General features: G+C 36.4%; 1 protein-coding gene across 1 annotated transcript in view; it reads right to left on the bottom strand.

The window, feature by feature from the left end:
• The window catches only part of galt (galactose-1-phosphate uridylyltransferase), a 137395-nt gene that overhangs the window by 31134 nt on the left and 87761 nt on the right, over window positions 1-18500 (bottom strand). Inside the window, exon 9 of the mRNA XM_051121959.1 lies at window positions 12747-12830. Coding sequence (XP_050977916.1) covers window positions 12747-12830 — 84 coding nt within the window. The remainder of the gene's footprint in view (window positions 1-12746; window positions 12831-18500) is intronic.

The following is an 18500-nucleotide window of genomic DNA, read 5'->3' as shown; positions in this document are numbered from 1 at the left end:
AAAGTTGTTTTTATTGGCATCGATGGTTCCATAAAGAACCCTGAACATCCATGGAAACTTTCGAATGCAGAAAAGGTTCTTTATAGTCAAAAAAGGTTCTTCAGAATTTTAAAATGTTCTTCAAAAGGCATCTTTTAAGAACTGTTCACTGAAAGATTCTTATGGGATCCAAAAATGGTTCTTCTATGGCATCACTGCAAAAACACACTTTTGGAACCTTGTAACACAATACTGTGATGCATTACTTTTAAAAGTAACTTTCCCCAACACTGGTAAGAACATTTTTGTTTACTTTTAAACAACAAACTACTTTGGCACTGTGTTTTCACCTGATGTAAAATCTGAAGCCAAACCAGTTGAGAGTCACTGAGCAGACACATGAGAAAGGTTCTCTCCATCTTTCTCCAGCGCTCTAAAGGTTATCTGATGTCACGGGATGTTCTCTTATCTATCATCAGAGCATTTGTCCTTGACTTCAGACGGTTTAATTTATTGTCCATGTATGACTTCCACAGATCGAAGCGCTTAAGGCATTCACAGCCAAATCCACAAAAATAAGACATCTCTTTCAAGCTGCCAATCTTCTGTACATCTCAAATGTCTGTTTCGCTTTTGAAAAACTTTTAAAGTAAATCTATAAATGCTGAATGCTTGTTTCTTAACAACACCGTAGCTGTAGATTTAGAAAAAAAATCAATTCAGCCTTGAAACCCAACACCTTTTTAGCAAAGATCACTCACAAGCGTCTGCGCACACCATTATATCTGCCGTCTCGCTCGTCTTCAGATCTCTTTGTTCTTCCCACAGTAAAGAGTGTAAAAGTCCACCTTTCAAAACTTCTATTGCTTTGCTCTGCAATTGTTTAATGGACTGTCTCTGCTGATTTCACGGGCTCCATTACTGCCATTAAAATAATTGCAAAGCTCGACTACACTCACTCCTTTTGTTAAGGAGCAGGAGAGGGATTTGACAGACGACTGCTCCTCGCAATTATCAGCTGGAGATTAAAACTCACCTCGCTGATATCGCAAGAACAATAATGGAAACGTTCTGTAGGACTAAACCTGGCACGTCATGTTATGTTGTTTCGGTTATTTTATATTTTCTTTATTTCATTTTTTTTTTCTGTTGGGAGTGAGAATGAGGAGGAGGTTTAAGGGGGAGTGTGAGAAATCACTGAGCTGGAGAATAAAATCAGAAAGCATGACGATTTCATTAAATTAGGTTCTTAAAGATGAAGGGACGGGAGGAGAGATGATGTACGGTCTCACTATTGGCCGCTCTCATGTGGCCCTTCAGCGTGTTATCGCACATCGCATCTGACTTCAATTAAGGTCGCGAGTAGCAGAGTAAAATCTAATTTAGTCTTATATCTTGGAGTATTTGAGAGAATGAATGTATTATCAGATGTGCAAACTATTATCTGATCACTGCTTGCTTTGAGACAATTAACAGGTGGCAACAAATCCGATGTGAATAAACAACAATAGAATAAAATCTATAGGGGTGGGTGGTATGATTAAAATCTTCTATTACTGAATGCGTATTTGATATGTGCAGTGCTATACAGTATAACACGATTATTGGAAATTCAACAAAATATTGGTAATACTTAAAGCCTTTATGCATATTAAGGGGTGCACATACAGTAAGTGGTACGCAGGTGCGCTTGTGCGACCAAAATTAAAAATGCGCTGTGTAAATAAGTTCAGACCGCTCATTTGCATACCGACATGGTTGACAGCTGTTAATGCACAATTACCATTTTAGATCAACAAACTCTAATACTGTATAAGATTTCTATTTGAACTGAAAGCATAAATCTAGGCTATCCTCTGCAGTTTTTTCAAAGCACAATGCAAAACTGTGACATTTAATTTATTGGTGCACTTCAATTGGCAGCGCATATATTTACTTGCCAGCAACCCACCAAAATAAAAGCTTACTGATCTTAAGTTTGAAAATGATGAAAATGCATATTATTATTATTTTTTTTTTTTTTAAGTTTACTACAAACTAATTGTATTACAGTTTATTATTTTGTTTATCATGTAATTAAAAAAAAAAAAAAAAAAAAACGAAATAAAGAGCAATAATATTATTACATTATTATTATTATTATTATTTTATATAGTTACATTTTAATGGGTCACTATGTGCAGTGTGAAGACCAAACTAAATCTCCAGGTGCTCTCATGAGAACCACTGAAAAGCTTGCACCCGTGTATAACGCATTACAAAAAAAAAAAAAAAAAAAAAAAGACAAACATCTGATTTCAGATGTAACAAGGAAGGAATTACAGACATTGCAATGCATTTTTACTTATTATTTATGAAAATGTATGTTACGAATAATTGAACACCTTTATAATACATCAATGGCTTCATGTGAACTGTTATTAATTTATTTACATACTTATTTATTAATGAAGTGGTAATGAAAGGTACTTGCACTTCATTAAACATTTTTATTAATTTCTCATATTGAAATAAATGGATATTGTATTGGATATTATATATTAGCATTAATTTAGCACCCAAAATGTAAAAACATAAGACTTAAAGTAAAGCTTATTTATTTATGTATGTATGTATTTATTTATTACCTATTTAAATAATTAAAAACTATAATTTGGATAGTTCCAACTTATTACAGAGTTTACTAATGAATAATTCTCTCAAGAAACCGGGGACAAACTCAATTTTGATAACTATCATTCTATTTCAAATCTGCCGTTTTTGTCAAAAATTCTTGAAAAGATTGATCTTTCTAGTAATAGTTTATATGAGCAGTTCCAATCAGGGCCTTCATCCCTATCACAGTGTTGAGACTGCACTTGTAATGATATCCCGTTATTTATTACTAGCTGCAGATTCTGGACTTTTATCAATACGTATACTTCTTGATATTACTGCAGCTTTTTACAGTTTCACACTCCATACTCTTAAGCAGATTGGAATCTACTGGAATTACTAGTACGGCTTTATGTTGGTTTTGATCCTATCTTACAAGCCGCATTCAGTTTGTACAACAGTTTAAATCAAAACCCACTTATGTTGTCACCGTTGTTCCACAGGGTTCTGTCTTGGGACCTCTTCTGTTTCTTATCTACCTTTTACCAATTGCCACCATTTTTAGGAAAGACGGTATTCAATCCCATTGTTATGCTGATGACACCCAACTTTATCTGTCTTCTAAACCCTCCTCAAAGCTCCCTTCTTCTGCTCTTGTTGAATGCCTTGCTGAATTAAAAAAATTGGTTTTCAAGTAATTTTCTCAAACTAAATAGTAGTAAAATGAGTAAAATGAGAAATTCTTCTCACTGGTACAAAAAAAACACAATAGATAAGTCAAATATTTCCTTTGTAATGATTGCACTGTTACTCTATCTATAAAAAGGTACAAAATTTGGGTGTCATCTTTGATAAAACATTGTCTTTTGAAGTTTATATTAACAGTGTTACCCGTACTGCATTCTTTCACTCCTAGTTAAATTTTGTGTAAATTTAAAAATACTTTTAACTTATAAAGCACTCAACACTTTGGCTCCTTCATATCTTTTAGACCGTCTTCAAATACACACTCCTTCCCGTATCTAAAGATCGGCCTCTGCACTTACTCTTGTTCTTCCACGCACTCTGACAACTTGGGGTCACAAGCTTTTGGTTATGCGGCTTCCTTTTTATGGAACTCACTTCCTGTAGAAGTTTGCTATACCTTAAGTCTTGCGGTTTTTCTCGTCTTAAAACGTATTTGTTTAGATAGGCTTGTATGTGATTATTATGTTTGTTTGTTGTATTGGCTTTTATCTTTTACTGTTATTGGTTCGCTTTGTTTTATGGACTTTGTAAGGTGTCCTTGAGTGCCATGAAAGGCGCCTATAAATAACATGTATAACAATAATAATAATTAAAATTAAATATACAGTTTTGATTAGATAATTGTAAATACATAATATTTATTTTGAACCTTTTCAAAGGCATCGACAAAGACACTTTCTGACAAAATCGATAATTAAATTATACATAGAAATATGAATAATAATAAAAACAATATGGCATATAGCGCCATTGCGCTTCGGACGTCCCAAGTTTAAGTCCTGGCTAGTCGACCTTTCCCAATTCCATCCCCCTCTATCTCTCCCCACTTCCTGTCTAGCTACTGTCCTGTCATAATTAATGCTAAAAAGGCAAAAAAAAAAAAAAAAATCCTAACAATAAAAATAATATAATATAATATAATATAATATAATAATACTCAACAATTCTCTGTTATGCTTTCATTACATTAATAAATTAAAGAGGGAGAGTCTTCATCTTGTTAAAATATGTTTCCAAATCCCATAAAAAATTCTGAACTGATCCCTTTATTAAATATTTAATTTGCTCTAATCTCAAATATGATGTCAGATATCCACACTGAAGCTTTAGGAGAGGTGAATTCCTAAGCTTTAGGCAGAATCCAACCACTGAAAGTTTGAAATATTTGACATTATCTCAACATCTGTCAGCATAATCATTAAAATACTTTACAAATACAAGAGACTGCGTATGATTTGATTTGCAAGATGAAATACTTTTTGAATTACATACAAAAGTCTCAAAACAGCATGGCATTATTAATAAATGACAGCATAAAGCAGATCTAAAGTTGTTCTGCATCTGTGAATGTAGAGGACATGCAGTGGGACCCATGCTAAACCACAATTAGGAATCATTTACAAAACATTAACGTTCAATTCATCATGTTTAAGTAGTTACCCACACAATGAATTGTTCCACATGAATCCTGTTCATAAATATCGCTGAACAAACAATATTCATTTATATTTAATGACTAATCGCAGTTTATGAATCTCAGTTTGAGTTTCTTCAAAGAACTGTGCCATTTTATACACTTTGCACAAGTGGCATTTTGATAAATATTTATACAAAATCCATCAAGCAAAAGTCCAATTTAAGAGATTAAAATACACAGGAGCTTTATAAAGAAAAGCAAAACAAATCCAATTCACAGAGAAATTAATAATCTTGTCTGCATTATTCAACCAACATATATAAAAAGCAAAGGCGACTACTGTATGATACATGAGTGAATAATTGAAAGCTGGCTGGGTTTATTGGTTGAGTTATAAATCAGGTTTTATAATGCTCTCTAGGCCATGGCCAGTGCTGAGTAAGGATTTTACAGTGAGACTTATTGGCTGTGAGCGAGGGCAGTTTTCACGTGTTGATATTGGACGGGACAGTCATACGGCCCTGTGCAGCACACGTCTGGCCAACAGAATGACGGGCCAAGAGCTCAAGTCCAGCATCACTGCCATCGTTAGCACATTTTTCCACTCATATATCCTCTGACAACCCGTCAAAAGTTCTGAAAGATCCCTCACTAGGTCTTATTAAAAAGTCATAAAGAGTTGAGACTGGTGGGTTTGAAATATTTTAATAAAACTAGACTTTTATACTTTTTTAAATAGGACTGGTGTGGACCATTGAAAACGCACTACCATGCGTTTTTTCTTACATTTTTTATGTTAATTCGTTAACCCTGCACACTGAAAACAATTTACCTTGAAACAATTTTCTCTCAAAAACTGCTAGTAAATTACACAACTAATCACTATTTTTGTCAGGACTACGGACCTGTTTCGTCTTGTGTTGCCACGTTGTTTTTTTCCTGTTTTACCTTATTTGGTCTTGTTCCTGTCCTTGTTTAGTTTAATTGATTATCCCATGCACCTGTGTTACCTAATTACCCCGTTTATTTAAGTTCCTGTTGGTGCTGTCTTCGTCAGGTCTACTTTTTGTAACGTGTCTTCTCGAGCCTTTGCTGTGGATTATCCCTTGTGTTTCTCGATTAAAATACTGTTTACGTTTACTCCACGTCTCCAGCGTGTTGCTGAAACAGTGTATCGTGACAGAAGACCGGACCCAAACTGTTTACCCCCCGTTTTGTTTTCTCTTTTTTTTTTCCACTAATTTTGTTTCCGTTGTGTCTCCCCATATGGATGCCATCCTCCGTCCCGAATACCTCCTCCTCCTCCTGCTGGAGCAGGGGGACAGATCTTTCGAGGGCCATACGAGACTGTTCCTGATGCTAGCTAACACCACCAGCTACCTAAACAACACGCTCTGTGCGTTGTGTGATGCTAGTTTAAACCCTGTGTACAGAGCGCTGTTGTCTGAAGATGGTCCTCAAGAGGTCTTCACCGCTTTCGTGGACACTGGCGAGGCACAGATCCTCTTTCACCGTCAGTGCTGAAGAGGATTTCACCAGTGCCCCTCTGGACCCAGTGCCCAGGCCACCATCTCCCCACTGCCCGAGCCCACTGCTGACAAAGAGCCAGAATCCACCGCAACCGACGAGCCACCGCCGCACAGAGCGACAGAGCCATGGATCGCCGCGGAGCCAGAGCTGCTAGTGATGTCAGTCCAGGTGTGTGAGCCGGCAACAATGCCCACCACGAGGGAGAAAGCTGTGGCCAGTGATATTGTGGAGGGAATCTCCGCCCACTGCAACGTGGCTGAGGGTGAGCTGGCTGATTGATGCTGAGGGGGTATTAGACTGGGACATTTATGCTGACCTATCCCCTCTCCTCCCACCTTCATTGGAACCAACTGAAGCTTGCTAGAGCTCAGCCCTGATGAGGCTCACAAATGCCTACCCTCCCACCCACTTCTGCCTCCTCCTCCTCCACTGTCGTCTGGCAGCCCCTCTGCTCACTATCAGTCTTCCATCCTGTCCATCTGGCTGGAGGATCCCCTGTCTCCGCCTCCAGCCTCAGAGTCCAGGACTCCGCCTCGGCCCATCGACCCAGTGGCTACACTATGGCTCCTAGTTTCCACCTCTCCGCCGTGGTCCGGCAGTCGACTGGCTTCACCGGGCTCCCTCGTCCCTCTGGATCTGCCTTGGGCTGTCGCCGTCCATCCTGCACCTCGGGACTTTACTCCTCCAGCTTTGCCTCGTCCCTCCGGCTCCGTCAGGCTCCTCCATCCCTCCGGCTCCACCTTGGTCCTCTGTCGCTCCAGCTCCACCGCAGCCTCCCGGATCCACGCCTCCGCTTCGGTCACCGGAGCCATTTGTTCCACCTCGACCCTCCAGATTCTCCTCGTCACCCTGGCTCATTGGCTCTCCGTCTCCACCTCGGGCTCCCCCGCCACCTGCTCCACCACCGTTGGTCAGCTCCCTGGAGTCATCAGTCCTTCCTCCTCCATGGCTTCTCTTTCTGTCGGCTCCACCGTGGGTCGTCATCAAGGCTGTGGCCTGGGTCCCACCTTGCTCCTCCTGCTCCAAGTCCCTCCCCCCTCCTGTCGTCTCCCCGGGTCCTCACTTTGTCGTCTTCACTCAGATCTCTGTTCACCGTCCTCCTCCTGGATGCCCGTCCTCCTCCTGAGCCTGCTCCCGAGATTCCATCTATGCCTCCCTCTGTGGTCATTGTTGTTTACAGCGTAAGGACGCGCCTTCTGGGAGGTGCAATAATATCAGGACTACGGACCTGTTTCATCTTGTGTTGCCACGGTTTTGTTTCCTGTTTTACCTTATTTGGTCTTGTTCCTGTCCTTGTTTAGTTTAATTGATTATCCCATGCACCTGTGTTACCTAATTACAAAGTGTATTTAAGTTCCTGTTTGTGCTGTCTTCATTTGTCGGGTCTACTCATTGTTATGTGTGTCCTCTCAAGCCTTTGCTGTGGATTATCCCTTGTGTTTCTTGATTAAAGCACTGTTTACGTTTACTCCGCATCTCCAGCATGTTCTGTTTCATAAAATCGATTTAGAAATGTAATAAAACTTTATCAAATCAATTTAATATATATATTTTAGACATTATATATATTATATTATTTTTTAAAATAAAATAAAATAAAATAAAAATTCCCAAAAAGCAACACATTTTGAGGTAACAAAAATACAACTACTTATGTACACTCAGAACTCAGACTTTGAATGGGCTTAATTTGGACCCCTTTCTATGCTTTTTTCAGTTTAAAACATTCATTATTCATAACAAATGATACGGGTCAATGAAACATAAATGGGGAGAGCAGGACAAGAAGGGTCTTTTTTGGACGCAGCGCCCACATTAGGGAACGTCTGGGCGAATTCAGTCAAAAGCATATGGAGTTGGTTTATCCATTCGGATAAACCATGTCCAGATGCTTTTCAATCAATACACAGTGACGCCTACAATGACCCGGGTGAACGAAAACCTGTGCACACATATATTAAAGAGCAAAGAGATGCTTTTTCCTCTATGAAAGAATAAAAGCAATGTTCTCACCCTGAAACTGCTCGCTATCTGAAGCTTCGGTCACTGCATGTCGTACTATAATTTGGACCTTTTATATAACGCTATGAGCAGATAAGGCTGTAATGTGGATGTGGAGATGTTGGATTGTATTCCAGACTCATATAAAAACGATATAATGAATAGCTGAGGATAACTGTTCTACAGGGAGTTTAGCAGCTGTGGCTGAGAGGAAGATCTCAGTGGAGACTAGATTTGGTCATTAGTTTTGAACTGTACAAGAGAGTTTCTTCAACTATAAACCAATTTTAGCCCAGTGGACTTTTAGAAAATAAATTTCCTTCTTATAATTTCACTCTCACTGCAGTTCATTTGACCAGCAAAAAGTCTCCACTGAATAAGGGTCAATTACAACCGTTAAAACAAGAAACTGAGTTAAAAACATCTAGTTCAAAAACACATTTTTATAAATGTACTCTATGCATTTGGTTTTTAACTGTTTTGCTTAAAAAAAAAACATATTATTATACTACTGTTAAAATTTGGGAGCAGTGAGATTTTATTTTATTTTATTTTTTAAAACTATTTAGCAAGGATGCATTAAATTGATCACAGTACAGACATTAGTAATGTTACAAATTTTTTCTATTTTAAATAAACAATGTTCTTCAAATGTTCATAATTAATCAGCAAAACTATTTTCAACTAACAATAATGAGAAATGTTTACTGAGCAGCAAATCAGCATATTCATGTGACAATGAAGACTGTAATGATGCTGAAAATTTAGCTTTGCATCACAGAATATATTTAAATATAAAACTGTTATTTTAAATTGTAATAATATTTCATAATTGTACTGTTTTTTCTGTTTTTTTCTTTTTTTTTTTTTTAAATAAATGCAGCCTTGATGAGTAGAAGACATTTAAAAAACTTTTTTTTTTTTACATTTTTTTATTTTTGTTTTATTTTATTGACCTTAAACTTCTAAACAGCTGTATACATTATATAATTTTCATCATTTAACGACTCTAAAAATGTCATTTAAAATGCGATCAAGTAAAAACCAATGAATTATGTTTCTTTCATACTGAATACATGTAAAGCACATTTAAAGCATTGAATAAATGTATACTTTTGAATCATTATTTATGGAAAAACATCATAACTGAAGGATGTAATCACTCTAACACACTACATTATTAAATAGTTTATGCAAGTTTCACTTTCTGTTTACATTATAATCATTTTTAATATGTACTAATTTATAATTTTATGATACATTTTTAAATTTTAAGACTGAATTAAGAGACAAGGGTAAAACAATTAAATCTTTCAAGATTGTATCTAAGAAAAATAAAATTTATAAAGGTTTGAAACAACATGAGGGTAAATAACCGATGACAGAATTTTTATTTTTAGGTAAGCTATCCCTTTAAAATGGAGCAAAACTAAAAGAAGTCTTGGTAAAAAAAGTAGGGAGAAAAAAATCATATCTAGAGGCAGAGATAATATTTTTTGGTATGACAGTTAAACATAAAAAAAAAATGTAGTTCAGCGCCGAGGTGTTAATCAGAGCAAACGCGAGGAAGTCATTACCTGAGCTTTTCCTTCTACTCACACCATTTTCCTGCTACACAGCAGCATTTTTGCAGAACTCTTTTAATTAAAAGCCTAAATTCATACTATCCAGAACTACTGCACTTCATATTTCCAGCACAGCAAAAGCTTGTCAAACTGCACATTAAATGAATGGTCCTGTGTGAGGTCTCAGACCGTGTTAACAAAGTCCTTTTACATATTCACTGATGGCAGAAGCATCTCGTTATCTCTCTTCCCTTTTAAATTCACACATTGCTAATTGTAAGAGCGTGGTGAAAGCTCGCGAACGCCCGGCTGCCTGGCAAATGCGAGGCGAATGAAGCGAATGAATCATTTACATGATGGATGCTCTCGCTGCTGATGCACGCTGGGTAAAACAACAGCCGGGCATGTCAGTATTGTAATCAATCCAGCAGAGCGCCGGTGATTATATCATCATCAAATAATGAACATTGTGGGCATTAAGTATACGTTACCATCTATGGAGGACGGCAGAGAATTTGTTTCATTAAGCCATTCCATAGAAACCAATGATGGGAAATGCTGGGAAAGGCTCGGCGATATGCCGTGCATTGCAATAGGTTAGAGATTTGCAGGTTTAGTTGCGACAGGTGTCAGATTTGTGGCCCGACACTAAAGCTGCCATTGACAGACTATAAGAATTGTCTGAGTGTGCAGCGGTCGGTCGGCTGAGGCCATAACAAGATTGGAGATGAAATCGGCTCTGTGCCGCATCCCGTGGCGGACCCTCGGTCGCGGTACAGAGAAGGGCGTCCAGGGTCTAGAGCGCAGCATAAAGTGTCAATCATTCTGCTATCATTGCTTCTACAGGCGTGCAGTGCTGCTTCACCTGAGCGTCGCTTTGACAGTGAGTGTGTGTGGCATGATGAGAATATATATATTCAGACTGATGACTACATATTCCACTTTTCACAACTTTTAGCTGTACATTCAGGATTTATATATTATTTATATATTTTATAGTTGACCCAGTGATTATTTATATTTGAATTTCATAAAAAGTTGAACTGTCAAACTGTTTCACTCTCAATGTATTCAATTTGTCTTTCAAGTCAGTCTGTCTGTCCATCTATCTATCTGTCTATCTATCTGTCTGTCCATCCGTTCATCTGTCTATATATCTGTCTGTCTGTCTATCTATCTGCCTGTCTGTCCTTCCATCTGTCTGTATTTCTCTGTATATCTATTTGTCTATATGTCCATCCATATGTCTATATCTGTCCATCTGTCTATCTATAGATGTCTGTCTGTCTATCTGTCTGTCCATCCATCCATCTGTCTATATATCTGTCTGGCTGTTTGTCCATCTGTCTATATCTGTCCATCTGTCCATTTGTTCATATCTATAGATGTCTGTCTATTTATCTGTCTGTCCATCTGTCTGTATCTACATATGTCTGTCTATCTATATGTCTGTCTGTCCATCCATCTGTCGATATTTCTCTGTATATCTATTTGTCTATCTGTCCATTTGTCTGTCTGTCCATCTGTCCTTTTGTCTATACCTATATGTGTCTGTCTATTTATCTGTCTGACCATTTGTCTATATCAATAAATGTCTGTCTATCGATCTGTCTGTCTGTCCATCCATCTGTCTATATTCCATTTGTCTATGTCTGTCCATCTGTCCTTTTGTCTATATCTATAGATTTGTCTATTTATCTGTCCATTTGTCTATGTCTGTCCATCTGTCCTTTTGTCCATCCATCTGTTAGATGTCTGTATATCTATTTTTATCTGTCATTTGACCATTTGTCCATCTGTCCTATATCAATAAATGTCTGTCTATCGATCTGTCTGTCTGTCCATCCATCTGTCTATATTCCTCTGTATGTCTATTTGTCTATCTGTCCGTTCGTCTATGTCTGTCCATCTGTCCATCGGTCTATATCAATAGATGTCTGTCTATCTATCTGTCTGTCTGTGCATCCATCTGTCTATATTTCTCTGTATATCTGTTTGTGTATCTGTCCATTCGTCTATGTCTGTCCATCTGTCCATCAGTCTATATCAATAGATGTCTGTCTATCTATCTGTCTGTCTATCTGTCCGTCTCCATCTGTCCATTTGTCTATATCTATAGATGTCTGTCTATTTATCTGTCTGTCCATCTGTCTATATCTATAGATGTCTGTTTACCTATCTGTTTCACTGTCCGTCCATCTATCTATCTATCTATCTATCTATCTATCTATCTATCTATCTATCTATCTATCTATCTATCTATCTATCTGTCTGTCTGTCTGTCTGTCTGTCTGTCCTTCCATCTATCTATACCTATCTATCTGACTATCTATCTATCTATCTATCTATGTCTGTCTGTCTGTCCATCTGTCTACATCTATAAATGTAGATTTTCTTTCACATGTGTAGTTCAGCCACACCCTTCAGCATAACTGAGTTTACATTCACAGCAGCGTTTTAAGAAGAGCACACAACTGTAATCACCCAGAGAGTAATATTGCTCATGAATAATTCATCAGCCTTTGATGAGTCACGCCTGCATTTCCCATTATCAAGGAAAAATATTTAAAGCATTTTTGCAGTAGTGAGTAAAGAGCCATCAGAGAGCTTAATCCACAAGCAATTTGCCTAAAACACCTCGACAGTTTTACTTGAGGCCACGAGTCATTTTAACATCCATTCTCGAGCCGCACTGCATGACTGACATGCAACACTGAACCGTAGACAATGCCAGAAGTTACTGAGCAGAGGGCAATAAAAAAGGAAGGGAGCATCTTTCCCTGCCTCCTTTTTATTGTTCTCCATGGAAACAAGACAAGTGGCAACACCTCCCATATGTGGGGAAAAAAGGCTCATTGCTGATTTTCCCCCACTTCTCCTCTATGATTGCAATATCAGATGCATTCTCTTACCGTGCCATCCCATTGAATAGGGGAAGGAGACCTCAAAAAGGTTGTCATATTTCGTCAGGAGTCTTTTCATTATGGATGCCAGACCTGCAGGAAAGGAAAGAGAGTGAACAATAAAAAAAGGTTCACCTGGGAAGAACTGACTTCAATTTTCCACCAATATTGCTTGGGTTTTATCCAGCCTGGTTTCATTACAGATGCCATGCACTTCACCCGAGCGCCTTTCATGGCCAGGAGGTGCATTCATTTTGTTTTTCAGCCAAACAAAACTTGACTCCCACACAGAGCCACCAAAACTAAGATGGATGGTTTGCGTCTCCCTTGCTAAATGAAATGACAACATGTATCGTTTCAGAAAGAAGCGACCTTTTGACCGCTCCAGTCAGTAAATCGCATTTGTCCTTCAAGAGTGATTCATGATTTCAAGACATGTTGGTGAATACAAGCTTGTTTTTCCCAGGAAAACAACAGCTGCCTTGGTAATTTAAAAAATAATGACAGTAAAATCAGGGCTCAGCTTTAATAAACTTTGATAGTGGAACAGCTGAGCCAACAGCATCATGATTCTTGGTCCAACAAGTTAAAAGAAACAAAGTTTGATGAAATTTATTCTCAAGGTGTTCCATGATGTTGCTTAGAGATCTATTATCTTTTGGTTCCATTCGGTTGTGACGAGTAACCAACAATGTGGAAAATACAGACAGTATCCAGTCATAAAAAACTGAGTTTATAGTATAATGTCACAGAATTTGACAAAATTTGGAAGAATAAATATAAAAGCTGGTGTATGCACTTACTCAAATTTCACTATTGACTAGTTTTTTAAAGAGCAAAAAAATGCTACTTACATATGAAGTCTGCATGTTCTGCGTGATTCTGTGCGAATGAATGGTGCAGTTTTGTCAACTACTCAAATGTCTTTGTGACAAAATTGCTACAGAAATATATTACTATTGTAAAGTAGAAAGTACTTCTCAAAGTAATATAGTAATAATAATAATAATAATAATAATAATTATTATTATTATTACTACTACATTTTAAATTACATTTTAGTAAATTACATTTTAAAAGTTTAATTAAATTGATAATGTTCTATGCTTTGATTTGATTTTCACCATTTTTTATAATAAATTTGTATTAAATCAATAATCCAGACAACACAGATTTTACGAAAAGACAACACATATCATAGGGTTTTATTACTGTAAAAATGTAAATAAATCATTAAGGGGAGACACTGCAGGCAAAGACGCTGTTTTTCATACACTTTTTGGTTATTCATAAAGTGTTTTTTCAGACTAGTGGAAAGAAAACACCCAAAAGACACTGTTAAGTGTTTCTTTTATAGCACTTTATCTGTTTGTGTCAATAGATTTCAATTACAATGTATAGTTTTAAAGGCCGTTTTCTCAAAAGGAGTTTTTTCTCCTAACATGAGCCATAAATCTCCACTTCAGTAGCACTTACACACACCAAACTTTATATTTTTATTCCTGTCTATATCCTGAAGGTTTTTACAGAGGGATTTGTTCATATATCATTTGCTTGATTATATATAACATTTTATTCCCCCCCCCCCAAAAAATTTTAAAATATTATATTGTTTTCTGTCTGAATAATGGAGTGACAAAATGAGATATCCAAAGTTCCCTCTGTAAAAACATTTGAATAAAAAAATGACTGTCAAAAAAAAAAAAAAAAAAATCATCTAGTGTTTAGATTTTTGTACTAGAAATGTGCATATTTCATTAAACAATGCCTCATTTGCATTTTTTAACAACATTTTAGAAAACTTGCAATACAAAAAATGTTTGCAATTATCAATGTAATCAATCTACTGGGTAAGTAAGGTGATAACCATTAATTATTTTTTTTACCCTATTCACCTGCAGTGTCTCGCCTTAAAATGTAAATGTTTTTGTTTTTGTTTTTTTTTTTTTTTAAATAAATAAATTGATTATTGTTTTTTATGTAATTAATTCATTAAAATTAAAATGGAGGAAAAACGCAATTTGGGAAATAAAACAGAATTAGTGGAAAAATAAACAAGATTTCATGGGGTTCTAAAAGTTTGGTTAAACTTTAATAAATTGTTACATTGTATAAGTTTTATTCCTGAATGGGGAAATTTGGGGGAAAAAACATAACTCATTTCATATCATTCAAGACTCTTAATCCATTTTCCATAGTTGTTCAACTTTTACAAACTTTATTTTAGCACAGGATAACTGCATCTTGTTCACTAACCACCTGCAATTTTTAGCAATTGTGGCAGCAGTTATTCATAAAATGATGATTGAATGACGTATGAAGAACAGTGTTAAATCCAAATGCACTATGTAATCAAGCGCACATTCAACATTTTTAAGAGCCAATTCAGGTCAGAGTGGATAAGTGATGCTGTACAGTCCTAGTAAAGTATGACAGATTGCAGTAATCTGCTGCATCATTGCATGTAATGCCCAATATTCTTGTAAATGCAAAGCCAACGATATTCAGACCACCTCCCGAGTTCATCTGAGTACACATGTAAGTCTAAATCTTGTGATCCGCTTTCCGGAAACAAATGAAGTGTGAAAATGGCCTTTGTTATTTCGAATAAGAAAGTGAGTGCTAACTAAGCAATAATGAGTTACATGCATTCAAATTAAGCTTTTTGGTCTAAAAAGGTCTGAAAGAGTCGGCCTAAAAACTGCTGAGAGCTTCGGCACTTACTCAGAGAAATGTTTGGTTTGTCAGCCGATAAAATAGATTACATGCTAGGCTGGAAGTCTGTGATCTTTAGGCAGTCTCCTCGACTGGAACAATGGGAGAGCGTCACAGCTCACAGACAATTCGAAACAATTTCCCAATCTCCATGTTAAACAAGAACTGATGAGGCCTATTTTCATCTACATTATACATTAGACTGTTCATCTGCATGATTGATCCATTTTTATGTGCATATATCAGAAAGAGTGAGCAAATGGTCTCGGTGCAAATGATGAAATACATTAGAGGATTTCAAATGAAGGATTTTCAAAAAAAATTGGCTGAGATATCATATGCAGGCCTACTGATGTTATGGACAGCCTGTTTAATGCAATAGTCGGTTTAAACCCAACAAAGGGATCTATGACTACTGTGTCACAGATCAAGACTCTTACTGTCTCTATTATGAAAAAGAAGTTCACTTTAGTATACATTTAAAAATAATATTTATTACAAAAACAGACTTGTGAACATGTGTGATTAATTTAATATATATGGACACTGTAAAATGTATCATAGTTTAAATGTATGCAATTAGTTGAACTTTAGAGTGCTTTTTGACCCACTTGAGAAGGAATTAAGTTCAGTTTCATAATTATATTGTCTTTGAAATGTGGTTATAGTTTACTGGTGAATGTATGGCCAATTCAAATATATTAATGCAACTTCTATTAAAAATATGTCATGTATTTAAACTATTTTTAATTACATATAATGTTGAAGTTGCAATTTAGTACATTTAAAATACAAAATCTTAGCATATGGTAGTTAAAATTAAAATAAAGTACTTTATACGTGCTTTCACTGTAAAAAAAAATTGCAAAAAAAATTCTACCATAAAAAATACAGTAGCAACATTTCAGATTTTACGAATTTAACTTAAATTTACATTTAAATAGTGTCAATTTATTAAATTATATAATGTTAATATACCAACCTATGTCAGTACTGAAATCTGTTTTGTACCTTTGTAATATACTGATAACCAACAAAAGCAGATGAGATGGTGATGAGAGAAAACTAAGAAGAAACATAGTTATTTCAACAAAAAAAAAAACATCAAATGTGAAATGCAACGAAGGGAATTCTGGGAATGTCCATTTACAGTTATTTACCATAAATTATACATTCTTTTCACTTCCAAAGACAGCATAATACTGTGAAATTACATGTAAAGTTTTCCCCGTATATAGTAGGGGAACTTACTGTTTTTTTACTATAGCATTTTACCGTTAAAATCACGGTCATACAGTGCGTGAGTCAACATATCAACAGTCTACTTCTTTTAAGCATGATAAAAGATTATTACAAAATAACTATTTTAAATGTTTTTAAAGTCAAACTGAACATTTATTACAAAGTGCAGTGTACTCTCTTAGATTATACTGTATTGTTAAAAGCGCTATATAAATAAAAGTGACTTGACTTGACCTGACTTGAGTGGCTTTTTATATCTTTAAAAGTTCAGTTTATTTCACTTTAACCTTTTGATTGTCACACTTTATTTACTGCCTTTTTCCCCTATCACATAATTTAGTAGTCATCCTAAATGAGACATCATTCAAAAGCGTAATCATTCAGAATTCATTTTGTGAAAACCATTTTGAAATCAGACATTGCACTACTATGGAAATGATCCTTTAATTCCTTTTAACAGGCTCCTCCCCCTAGTGGGCGTTGTTAAGTGTCATATTACAAAATGTACTCAGCATTTTATAATCAAAACTTTTTCTGAACATGACAAAACACATGTTGCAAAGGTCTGAGTTTCAATGTTCCATATTTGCTGACTATTTAAAAAAAAAAAAAAAAAGAACAATGGAGTGTCATCCGGTAGCTATTTTTGGAATAATGGCTAAAAAACCCCTCAAAGGTACCTCAATTTTTGTGATATCAACTTAAAATTTGAAGCATAACTTACAAAGGGGGGAGGGGTGACAGTTGATGAAAATTTCCATCATTTATGAGACAACTCTTCCCCGCCATTGACAGATTTTTTTTTTTGTCTTTCCGTGTTTTCATTGGTGTAAGACAGGAGGTGCTTATTATAGCACTGAATGTCTGGATCAAAACAGCAAATAATCTAAAATCTAAAATGTCAATTAAAAACAACTGTGGTCAGTTGTTTGATATGTCCGTCAGATTGACCAGAATGTGCTTCAATGTGGATCAGTTTTTTATCCTCCATCAATTCATGTTTTCTTCAAGCTTTGAAACCAAACACAGTATGTGTAATTTTCTCTAAAGCTCATGAATATTTGAAAAGACAAGCATCGTTTAGATCATGGTTGGTCTGTTGCTAGCATTCCAGCACGATGTATACATTTGGCACTGTGATTTGAAGTGGTATATTCACAAAATTGGATTAGCACTGGGTTTATTATCTCCACAAACATAAAAGGCAATAGATTCCAGAAAGAAAGAAGATGCCACAATTGCATCAACATGTGTCATCAAGCCTTCAAACTACAATTCAAAACAGCGCTTTATCACAAAAACAAACAACAGCCCTTGAGTCTCAAAGCGTCAGAATGTCGACTGGGTGACGGCCTCCATAATTGGCAGGCTCAAAGCGGGGTTGTGATCTAGTGTGGTTCCCGCCGCTCTTTCTGACAACGGCTGACCTGCTCGGTAATTTCCCTGACGTTTATTTACATACTGGATTAAGTCTGTCAGAACTAAGCCTGCGAGCGTGAGAGACGCGTATCCAGGAGGTGAATGTTTATCTGGTGTCACAGCTTCACTTCGAAAGCCTCTCCTTTACTTCTTCTGGCACTGACAGGGCAACTTTAATAACAACTGAGAAGTGCGTAGGTGTGTATGAGTGTGCGTCTACGTGTGTGTCAAGTCCGACGCGGGAAAAGGGCACTGGGCGATGTGACAAGGAGACGTGAGGTTTTAAGAAGATATTTTGTCAAAGCAGACGTGGGGAAGAGATACAGCGAGGTGTCTTTAAAGGTTCAGACAGAAATGTTAAGCACAGACAGCAAACCAAAGGGAGTT

Source organism: Labeo rohita, chromosome 10 (genome assembly GCF_022985175.1).
Source record: "Labeo rohita strain BAU-BD-2019 chromosome 10, IGBB_LRoh.1.0, whole genome shotgun sequence".
NCBI classification, from domain to species: Eukaryota; Metazoa; Chordata; class Actinopteri; order Cypriniformes; family Cyprinidae; genus Labeo; species Labeo rohita.
The sequence above is the reverse complement of the archived record's forward strand: the minus strand, read 5'-3'. Positions and strand labels throughout refer to the sequence as shown.